Source organism: Xenopus laevis, chromosome 4L (assembly GCF_017654675.1).
Source record: "Xenopus laevis strain J_2021 chromosome 4L, Xenopus_laevis_v10.1, whole genome shotgun sequence".
Lineage (NCBI taxonomy): Eukaryota > Metazoa > Chordata > Amphibia > Anura > Pipidae > Xenopus > Xenopus laevis.
In genome coordinates, this window is record NC_054377.1 from 103,705,445 (window position 1) to 103,717,798 (window position 12,354).

The 12,354-nt window shown below is 38.4% G+C and overlaps 1 protein-coding gene across 1 annotated transcript in view; it reads right to left on the minus strand.

Moving 5' to 3' along the window:
* The window catches only part of LOC108713546 (dynamin-3), a 162,969-nt gene that overhangs the window by 66,396 nt on the left and 84,219 nt on the right, over nt 1–12,354 (minus strand). The window contains exon 18 of the mRNA XM_041590555.1: nt 3,436–3,547. Within this exon, the coding sequence (XP_041446489.1) occupies nt 3,436–3,547 (112 nt within the window). The remainder of the gene's footprint in view (nt 1–3,435; nt 3,548–12,354) is intronic.

Consider the following 12,354-nt stretch of genomic DNA (forward strand, 5'->3'; position numbering starts at 1 on the left):
TTCATTTTTATGGTTTATTTATCCTTTAAACAGTCAGTTACATGAAAAATATAAATGTCCTATATGCATTTAAAGGCAAGCATAACATTTTAATTACCTGCAATTTATTTTTATAATTTACATTTTTTTTGTAAGGCTTTCTGACTGAAGCCAAGCATATAAATGATCTAGTTCCTCTGAATATAATGCATTGAGCACAACTTTGTTTAGGCAACTGATAAAAATAAACAATTGCAGACACCAGAACTTGGTGCTTATACTCTCTGCCCTCAACACAATCTGGCAGTAGAGCTGAGTTGTTGTGGGGCATACCCATCTTTCATCCAATTGGTGCATGAGTGTAGAAAATTGAGCATGCGGTGATCAAATAGGAGGGGGGGGGGTCAGGGAAGGCTTACCTAAGGAATATCATTTTTATTCTATTTTACAAGTCCTTTAACAACTACATTGTCCATAATACCTAAAACGGGACCCTTACATCAGATGAGATCCTTCGTTGATATTGGAACTACATTGTTTAATGCGTGAGGCACTTCCTGAATAGTTGCACAGAAAAGTGGGTCCATTATCTAATAAGTCATACCTATAATTATATCACACAAAGAAGTCTATCTGAAACCTTTGGTTAGGCAGAAGTTCATAAAACATTTTTGGAGGGTGACTGATGGCATCTAGCTGCATAGCCTTAGAATGAACAGTCTCTATGTAAAGACAAATCGTATAACATGACCTGGGAATTGAGCATAATTTACAGAAAAATCATTAAACACATCATCAAGAAACCACTAGTTAAAACGAATTGTAAACAACTTCAGAGCATAAGGCAGATTTCTAGTAAATTACATTTTAAATTGCAATGAAAGCAATCCACTGAATTAATACAGAAACTTCATGAGATGCCTGCAGTGATACTGTATAACTTCTAGCTGTGTGCTAATGGATTGGGATCAGTCAGCCAGTGATAGAGAATGAAATCCAGGCGACTGCAGAACAGAGTTTGGTGTAATTCTCCTTAAACTCTGCATTTCCACACAAAGGTGCTGCTTCTCTGATAACCATAGTTACAAAATGCCCAAATAATGTGCGCTCCTTATTTAATATGTTTGGCATGTAGTTTAAAGAGGAAAAATCATTTTTTACAGAGCCACTTGGAAATAAATGGCCTCCTTCACTGCCAAAGGGGCCAGCAACCGCCAGTATCATACCCGTAAGGGGAAAAACAGATGTTTAATTTATTCCATATTTTGCAGTAAATGGGTTAAAAGGTTAATTTACAAAACTAACCAGGGGGATTATTAGTAAGAAGTTGAGCAAGAATCCTGCCATACTGAGCAAGGCCAACAGACTGCAAGTCGGAGAGCAAGAAGGCTTTGAAGTTTGCTTTGAAATCCTTTTCCTGCCCTCCTGGAAACAGTCAGGTTAACCTACCACCCCATACACCCCACCCTTTTTTCATTAGGAATGCTTTGGCTTTGTGACAGCCTTGTTCAGTGCCTAACCTGGGGCCCAACACATAATTGAAAAGGCAGGGGGTGAAAGCATAGGTGTAAGACGATATCTTGGTTTTTCTTCATAGTACTAGCATTTGATTTCTGCACAACATATCCGCAAATCAAAATATTTCTCTGTGCAGTAAGAATAACTTAATTTATACTATGTGAGAAAGAGTCAAAACTCAAAGTATCATCAAATTATTTTCCTGTGCACCTTTGTGGGTTTCTATCAAAGTCTGGTAGGTGGGAACGGCACATTTCCATCTTGCTAGAGTCATTTTCCTCCAAGACCAAGGGGGTTGCCAGGTTTACAAAGTGGAGTGAAAACTTTGGCAAAAGAAAGTAATAGCTCAGTGGTTTTTAGAAAAGTCTTACTCAGGGTAGGAAAGCTTTGACATAATTCTATGCTTGGCACTTTCTGTACCAAGTCACTGAAATTCAATGTGCCTCTAGTACCACAAATGTAGCTATTTAGGGATTAGAACATTTGTGAACAGAACTGTATTAAATTTAAAAGGCTTGTATAAATCCATAATAAAATGTTTTGTGGCTGTCTTTTCAAGAAGGGTGTTTATGTTTCTTTTTTAAAAAATCATACTTCTGTTTATTCCATCTATACTGCATTCTTCACAATATGTCTAGAACATACTAACTAACCATATGCCTGCCTGGAACGTTTCCTAAATGTTAAAGTTAAGTTAAACATGTAGATCTCTATAATCCAATATTCACATAAACCCAACACTGAATCAAACCTTTGGAAAAACAAAACAAACAGTGGTCAGGGAGTATAGAGCATGTGAGAAAACGAGGCCTGGACTGAGCAGTGCAATATGTGAATTTGTGAACCACCTAAGTTATCTTTTTCTAGCTGCCGATATGAATTTCTCTGTGTCCAGTGTAACAACAAATGAAGCCAAAATAAACATGGGTGCACCTCAGAGTAATCCAATCTGGAAAGGTTGGACACAAAGCTGCAGTTATTGCTGCGAGCCAGAACTGTATTTGGATATTCTGTACATACATAAAGCCATAGCTTAGCTTGCTGGTAAATGGATATCCTGTTCTAAGGCTGAAAAGACGCTGCTTGGGATTGGTCTCTGGCATTCCGAAACAAATATATTGTTTGAAAAAAAGGGGGGAAATTAAAGCAACAATACATATTACAGGAGTCAGACACCAGGGTCAGCAAATGCACAGAAAGAAAACTTGTTACACGCCTCAACACCAGTAGGATTCCAAGCTCCTATGCAAACCATAAATAATACAATTTCTAAAATCAAAAAATAGCATTAATCTGTGTAAAGTTTATATTTATTAGGTAAACCTAAAATTCTCTAGAACTTAACAAATAAATCAAAATGTCCCTTGTATATGTTGTTAGAGTATCATTTGAATTGCTTTCCCTTTCAGAACTTTATTTTTGCTTTTTGCTAACTATGGCCCATAAAATTATTCATCTTCAGCCCACCTATATGTGTCCAGGACTAGAAAAACTGTCTCCAAAAATATATATTAAAAAAAATTATAAGCCATGGCTTAAATTTTGAATTTAAAGATCATATATAACACCCTACTGCCTCCCACAGGCTTTCAAGGACCTTACTATAATAATTTGCCTGTCATGGTACTAGGAGTAGAGCAGTGAGCAGGTAGTCTATTTCTTTAAATCCAATTATTAAAGTAAGTTTTGCAGGTTAATCCCCAAGTCTCTAATGTGTTTATAGCTACATTTGGTCTTCATCTTGTTCTGCTGCCCTGGATATGCATTACACAGTTATATCTACAGTCTGAAGTTGTTTGCAACAAAAAAGGGCACTATTGAAAACATGACTTCTATTTGCCGCTGGTTCCTGTGGGTCATATGACTCTGAGTAACAATATGGTATTTCTATCATTCTCAATAACATAGGGTACAAGTGTAGCTAAACAAGCTTCTTACCATGGATTTATCAGGATAAACCCCTGCCCGAAGGAGGGAAGCCTTCCAACTATCAACTTCTTCCTGGGAGTCACAGGCTAGTTCCAAGCAACGGTAGTCTTTGTATACATTCCTAAAAACCACAAATAGGAAGAGCAGTGCCAAATTAGAACTTAGTATTAGTATTTAATGTTCAGCACACATTAGATTGAATGGATATGAACTTGCTGACTACAACTGTACACTCCAGTAAAATATATACTAAACTATGGTCCTGGGATCAAAAATCCACTGATGAAAGAGGTATGTTTTATGAACAGCCCATTGGTACTTGCTATAAAGGCAAACAGTGTCTAGATGTATTATTCATATTATTGATAATTTTGTATCTATTATTTTTTGGAGTCAGATGAGAATTTGAAAATCTCTACTGAAGGAGCAATTGTAAGCGGACTGAGCAATAGCAACAGTGAAGGTAGTGGTAAAGTGTTTTACTAGGTCTTAGTGATGCTTACATTGTAGCTACCCTGGGTAACTTTTTCTCCCATCAATGCTAATGTCTCTTTAGAAGGATCAGTCCATTAAAGTGGTGAGTCTAGAGAGGAATGTAAGGCTATTCCTTGAATATCATCTGAACAGATTGACTATTTTGTGTAACCCTGCTCTATGGTCTTTACTATAGTTACTACTTTGGATAATTTACACTAGTAAACATATGGATCTGTATATTTATATACTAGGGGGCAGATTATTAAACCCCAACTTTTTTAGGTCTGGCTTTTTGAGGCCAAAGATCCAAAAAAGTCACAGGGGAAAAAAACAAGACTTTTCCAGGATTTATTATGAGATAAAACTGTGACATTTCCGAATCTGAAAATACTACAGCTGAAACCTGTTGAAATCATGCAGAAGTCAATGGCAGAATTCCCTTTTACAACTGGAAGATCTTTCTTTGATTCGTGGTTTTAGAGGTTTTAATGTGTGATTTTGACGCTGACTCTTGTGCAACAATACAAAAAAGACGTGGGTTTCGCCACTTTTATGCTACTTTTTGGTTTTTCAGTTTGGATCTTTTAATAAATTTCATGAGTTTTCAAGTGAGTTTAGACGTGGTTTTAAAAACCTCTAAAACCACAAAAATTAGACTGTTGATAAATAGGACTCCAAGTTATTTGTTATATGCTATTTCTATACAAACTAAATACAAACATGCAACTAAAGTCATGATTAAGTTTTTGTGGGGAAATATGTTTTGTTGCGCAAAATAAGCTTGCAAAGTACTCTTGCAACTGTTTGCAACCAATTCTTACACTGTTTCACACCTCAAAGACTCCCTTGCAAAGTTTGCAAACAAATGGCTTTTGTGAACATGCATAGTGTAATGCATAGTGTGTGTATTAATATCTCGCAATGGCAAAGCGTTTTTTTGCAAAAAATGGTTCAATGGTTCATTTTTCTTATTCTAATTCATTCACTGAGCATGGTTTATTGGTCATTTATGTAGTTATCTTTCCTGCTTTTGAGTAATGATCTCAAACCAGCATTCGTATAAACAGTCGTATTTATTGTAATCAGTCCCTAAGCTTAAGCACCAGACAGCAGCCAAGAGCATGTGCTGTGAATCAGGAGAAAAGCAGATGGGGATCCACTGGGGTATTTTGAAAGGCAGATATCTTCACTACTTAAGGGCTGCTGTTGTCTTGGGCTAGTAAACAGGACCAATGCATAATGTGTAGAATTTATACTCTTTGTTAAACCTTTGTTTTCCTATAGATGCAATCAAGCCCAAGTTAGGTCTACCTCTTGACCATAAGGTTACAAAATATATTAAATTAAAATAACTGTTTATTGAAACAAGGCCTTTCCCCTAACCTGGGTGTCATTCAGATGTGCAAACTAAGGATTGCCAGCGAACACAGGCCACAACAGAGTCTATGAAAGTCTATCAGGATAGGGGCAGGGGTCAAGTCACACAGGTCATCACAAAATTGTGGTTCCAATTAAAAGATGTAAAAGGGAATATTTTCCGGTTTGGTAAGATTCTTTAATTTGCCACTTAATATGAGATTAACTGTTAAAGGAAAACTATACCCCCCAAACAGTGTAGGTCTCTATAAAAAGATATCGCATAAAACAACTCATATGTAAAACCCTGCTTCATGTAAATAAACCATTTTCACAGTAGCGTAACTAAAGGGGGACGGGCCCTTGTGCGTGACGCACAGCCGGGCCCCGCCCCCTCCGTACGGCCGCATTTTCTGTGGCGCACGGGATGCCGGGGGGGCCCTGAGGGGATGCGGGCCCTGACCCGCTCGCACCGCCTGCTCCCCCGGTAGTTGCGCCACTGCATTTTCAAAATAATATACTTTTTTAGTAGTATGTGCCATAGGATAATCCTAAATAGAATATTGCCATTTTAAAAAATAAGGGCTCCCCCCTGGGATCCTAGGATTCACTGTGCACACAAACAAACTAAACAAGCTATACTTCTTAGGTCACATGAGCCAATTAACAGACAGAGTTAATTTTTTGCTTCCACACTTCTTCCTGTTACAATTGTAGTATTTCTGGTCAGGTGATCTCTGAGGCAGCACACAGACCATCACGAAATAGTGGCTCAAGGCAAGAGATGTAAAAGTGCAATATTTACTTAAATATATATTCCAGTTTGGTAAGATTCTTTAATATGCCACTTAATATGATATAAATTATTTGTTGTTCATATATTCATTTTGGGGGTATAGTTTTCCTTTAAGTATTCATTTTAAGCCAAACAATCTATTGTGGGGTTCATTCTCATAGAATGATAAATGGTTAGCCAGGTGTTGCAAGGGGCATATACAACATCTGACAATAAATCTGATTTATACTTCTCATCCTTTCAGAAGTCCTATTTTTAACAGAGCTGATAGAAAAAGAACTCCTGGAGCCATTTACAAGTTTCCTGCAGATAAACTGAGCTCCAGTGTTGTGTGTGTATCACTCGCCTATTTTGCTTCCTAGTCTTCATCTGTGAACACATGTTCTGCTTTAGTAGCCAGGAAAAGAGACACTATTCCATATAATGATACTGCCTGTTTAGCTCAGTTCTGTCTTGAGCGAAATCTCTGAAACAGTCCCATAGTTTATATAATGCAGAAAACTACCCCTTGCCTTAATGGAGAAACAAAAACTGCCAAAAGTATATAGGAATAGTACAGGCCAGAAACAGTGTAACTGAGGGAGACATATTACAGAAAGAAAGAAAGTTGGGGACAGAAAAGGAGAGAAACTACGTGATGTCTTTGGAATTGTTTGCTTTAGAAATGTCCATCTGCTATGAGTTAGCGGAGATGTGTGACTAAGATTTTCTAGCAGGGTGTGCCCTCTTTTAGGTCACTCATAACCAAGGCTGCTCCATTCATTGCTTTAACCCCTTTAGATGCTATTAAAGGGGGTTTTCACCTTTAAATTAACTTTTAGTATGATGTAGTGTAATTCTGCAATTTTGCAATAGGTCTTCATTTTGTATTTTTGTTTTTTGAGTTATTTTTTAGCTTTTTATTCAGTAGCTCCCAAGTTTAAAATTTCAGCAATCTGGTTGCTGGGTGTCCAAATTATCTAAGCAATCCTGCATTGAAGAGAATAAAAGACTGGAATATTAACAGGAAATAGCCTGAATAGAAAGTTGAATAATAAAAAATAGGAATCAGGCCCAGATTTGTGGAAAGGCCACCTAGGCCCGGGCCTAGGGTGGCAGGATTTTAGGGGGGCGGCATGCTGCCCAACCACACCCACATTGATTAAAAAACACTGGGGATGCGAAGGAGATACAATAATTTTTAAAATTTCCAGTGCGCCAATCCCCATTGCTCCAGTCCAGATAATGAAAATTTGCACGAAGAAAGGGGACAGGGGCGACGAACGACAGTGGGCCTAGGGGCGCCCACTATGTAAATCCGGCCCTGATAGGAATAAGTGTACATTTGTAGCCTTACAGAACATTTGTCTTTCAAATTGGGTCAGCCATTTGAAAGTTCGAAATAGTCAGAAGAAGAAGCCAAATAATTAAAATATTATAACAAAAATTAAGGCCAAGCAAAAAGTTGATTAGAATTAGCCTATAACATACTGGGGGTCATTTATCAACACTGGGCAAATTTGCCCATGGGCAGTAACCCGTGGCAACCAATCAAATTGCTGCATTCATTGTTCTACTTGCAGATGGCTTTAAAAAGCTAATCACTGATTGATTACTATAGGTAACTGCCCATGGGCAGATTTTGCCCAGTGTTGATAAATGAGGCCCACTAAATTTTAAGTTAGAGGTGAACCGCCCCTTTAAGGATTTTTTGTTGTTGCAAGCTTGTGTTCCAAGAGTTTAAATAATTACAGGATAACATATTGTAATATACTACAACGTTTTTACTCAGGATTGAGCTACCTCCAATCGGCCTGCGGGACACTGGGAAAAAACCCGGTGGGCCCCAGCCCTCACGGGCCCCGCCCCCCCAGACAGGATCGCTAGACATAGCTGGCGATCCTGACTTCCCCCGCCCGATCGTGTAAAAAAGAATCGATACTTGAAGCAGGTATGCGCCGGCAGGGATCGAAGGACAGAGGGCCCTGTTCGTATTCGTATTTTTGCTCATTTTTATCAAAGGAAATTTTGCTTTTTAATAATAAATAAGGTCCAATCATGGATTCTAGTTGGCAGGGGCGTATTTATATTTTTTAAGTTTTTTCTTTAAATCCCCCCACCCATCTCCACGGATTTCCATAGGAAATCTGTTGTCAAGCTGGGGAGGACAAGGGGTAGGGGGGCCTGAGGAATTGCGTGGAAGTGACATTACACACACAGGGCGCTGACATCACTTCTGCCGTGTGACTTAACACGCACTGGATGCTGTTGTCACTTCCACTGTGTGACGTCACATGCATGGGGTGCTGACGTCATGCGAACAGGGAGCTGACGTCACTTCCACTGTGTGATGTCACGTGCACGGTGCACTGACCTCTTCTGTCATGTGATGTCACGTGCAAAGCTAGGGCGGCATCGGGCCTAAATACAGCCCCGTCATCAGACTTTTTTTATTTAAATACTCCAAAAAATTTGGATTTTGAAAAATAAGGCCCTTAAAGTGATACTGACACTAAAGAACTACTTTTTAAAATATGAATGTCCATTAAAAGTCACTTATAGGTCATGCTGATTGTTTTTTGCTGAGAGGTTTGTTTTTGTAATTGTTAGTTGAAGTTCCTAAACCTGACTGTTTTGTCAACCTGTCTGTCCCATCTCAGCCTGTTTCTAATTTTCTAATGCTAACGGACTCCTGCTGCACAAATATGGCAGCCCCCTCATAGACGATCCAAGGGAGTCAGATAGGTAAAGTAGAAGCATTGGGCAAATCCTTTATGGCCACATTATAAGAAGCATGCAGTCAATGTTATGGTAGATGTAAAAAAAGGTTCAATTTCTGGTGTCAGTATGTCTTTAAGGTTATGTCAGGTGACTAATATCAAAATCCATGGGCAGGCAATGGTCACAGAATCAGGATGACAGAAGACTATTCAATGGCAATGACAAAAGCATTTTTAGCAGATTCTGCAGAAATACAGATGTCAGCTTGGCCAAAGTCCTAGACAGGGATTGGGTGTAAATAAGATGTTTTTTGCCAAATTCTCCACAGCAATGGGCATAGAGAGCCTGCGGTGTGCTTTCATGCTGCATGCATTAGGTGCAGAGATGCACAGCTGACAGAGCACATGAGCTTGTACTTCCCATATATAAAGGGAACATTTGGGAAGTGATCAGATTGGAATCAATACAATAGTGCTTCATTCATCAGGAAGCATGGAAGCAGTGTAAGTGAGGCAAAGCTCCATCCTTACCATAAATCATATTCATAAAAAAAACAAGTTAGCATTAAAAAGTGAACATTTATTACATGGTTTAATTATATGGCTTGGTGGGATAGCCCCGTGCAGGCTGAACTAGAAGAATCCACACAGAGATGCCAGACTGAAGCACAGAAGTCAGCTTTATACTTGGCTGTTCTTGCCACACCCACACTGCTCCTCCTCCTTCACTTCCCCTTCCTGTGTCCATAACCTTTCTCTTTACTCCACCCAATGCTAAGCTGCTAATGCATATTAAAATGAACATTTAACATCACAGGAATGGATGGAACAACATTACACATGGAACCCTGAAGGCCAATATGGCCATGTTCCTGTAATGTTGACCTTTTTGAAGTTAGCCTGGTTGTGGGGCTTTCTGAGTGTACCTACCCATTTATTCAACTTCAGTTATTGGCTCCCTCAATTTAAAATTAAACACCAAAGCACTGTTGATCCTTATATATATTTACATTGCATTTTGTGTGGGATATTTTTTCTATTAAATATATTCTGTGTCAACACTATGGGGCAAATTTACAAAAGAGCGAAGCACGTTTTTTTTTTTTTAGCAAAAATCGCCAATTTAACAAAAGGCAAAGTAGACAATTTGCTAGCGAAAAAGCTCAGCGCTAGAGAAGTTTTGCTCCATTTCACCAGGTTTTGCTCAGGCAAACAATCGTTAATCTACAAATTAAGTGTGAACTTTCCTATAAGTTACCATTTTCACCTAAGTCTGTTTTCCCAGGTTCTACCTGGCAAATTGATAAGATGAAACTACATCTTCAACATTATTATGTCAGTGACATCATATCCTGGATTCCAAAAAAGACAAAATGCTGGCGTTTTTTAAATTCTTACTGTGGGATTATGTTTACACGTGGCAACTGTTAAATATGTGTTATTTGCACTTTTGATGTTCATGCCACATTTATTTTAGGGTGGGCTCATGTCAAGGACAATATAGGATCTCTTTTTCTTTATTTTGCTTCCTTGGACATTTTTAATAATAAGTGGCCACTTCCATCAATTTCACCAACATCGCTAATAAATACATACATATGTTTGTATCCGCCACATTTCAATTGACATAAGTGTAAATATGTTTCACTTGAAAGAAAGCAACGCTAGAGAAAATTTGCTAAGAAACTTTCACACTGACGAATTTTCGCTGGCAAAAGTACGGCAACGTTCATTTGCCAATACAACGATTTGCATTTTGATAAATGCGCTTCATCGCTATAAAATAACGTGACGTAGTTGCACGAAGTATGTCGGAGCCTTCCGAAGCGAAAATTTGCACGTAAGTATATTTGCCCCATAGAGTCTACTAGAGAACGCTATGTGAAAAAGCAACATTTCTAAAAGTAAATATATCAATAATTTAATGCCATTTAACTTTGGGGCAGTATATAAGGTACAAATTGTGCTGTAATGTAAAACTGCAGGATATGCTTTTAGGTTTGGTTTATTTTTCTTATCTGCTTCATGCTCCTAAAAGATCACTAAATGGGCAATTTCACAGCCCTGATATAAACAATACAAGTTTAAGGGCTTCCCCACGAAGGTTCACAGCTATGGACAATGGCTCTCTACATTTCTGCCATAAAACAAGTCTCAACAGATGTTTTTGATCAGAATGTAGGCACCACCATTATTATTACCTGAGATAGGCTCCTGCTGGCAGAAACACAGGATATATTGTAAAATCATGGGCATTCATAGGGCAGTCCAGTTACAGAACAAATAATTTTTATTGTATTTATTGTATTTTTTTTTTTTTTTATGTATATGTTTTATAGCAGGGTAGTAGGTTTACGTAATAAAAGAAAAACTGGCACTCAGAGCTCGATGCATGCGGGCAAAGCCCTGCGTGTTTATTACAATGTAACGTTTCAGGGGCGGGCCCTGACAAAGGGGCCCGCCCCCGAAACGTTACATTGTAATAAACACGCAGGGCTTTGCCCGCATGCATCGAGCTCTGAGTGCCAGTTTTTCTTTTATTACGCTGACTACAATTGGGGTTGCCGATCCCTTCTGACCGTGCACCGGGCCAACTTATGCTGGAGAGGCCAGGGTGTGCTGGTGGGTTCTGGAAATTAGGGTAGTAGGTTTGCCTCCTTATGTGTTTAAAGTAACAGTATAATATAGGGTTAACATTATAATAACTGCAACGGTTGTTCAAGTTCTAGTACACAATAGCAACCAATCAGAAGATACTAATTGCTATTCAAAATCAGGCCTGTAATTGTTGCTACCTTTAAATCAAGTGCTGTGTCATTCAACTCTTATTTCTCTTACGTGGTTGTTACACTCTCTCTCTCTCTCTCTATAAAGAGCACACCGCTCTCCTTTGGTCATGCTCATTTCAGCTGATTTTGACTACTGTGCATGCTGACAGTTCTGAGCTATTATCATTGGACTGGATTGAACTTTGTTGCTCAGAACTGGAGATCTTCCTGGCAATGACCACCATCAACACATACTCGTCAACTCACAAAAAGAGGCTAGAGCCACACTTCCCTCATGTCCCATGTGATTTCTACAGTTTATTCATTCATGTTGGTGCCAGTTTGCAACTTATCCAGTTATTTGGTCTAAAGGGAATATTTACAAAGCTGTGTAAACAAAACGGGGCAGAAATAAAAAAAATTCTGTGCTGCTTTCTACCCAGTTTTTTGCCATGCTAAAGTTGACAAATCTATAAATCTCAAGCCCTGGTTAAAAAATTGCATATAAAAGCTGCACTAATTAAGTTAACTTCCATACACATCAGTAAACATAAAACTTCATAATTTATACAAGTTTCAACTCCATTTTACCTATTTTTGTATTATCTGGTTTCTATGACTTTACTCCAACACATCTCAAAGGACTTCACCTTGTCCTCTAAAATCTAAAATTTGTGAATAAATTCTGTAATTTATAGAATCTACAACAAGAGAAGCTCAACATTTATGAAGATATGTCATTGATATTGTCATGTTTGTGGCCACTTGCCCGCATTAGACAGACCTTTAAAGGAATTGTTCAGTATAAAAAAACTAGGTAAATAGGCTGTGC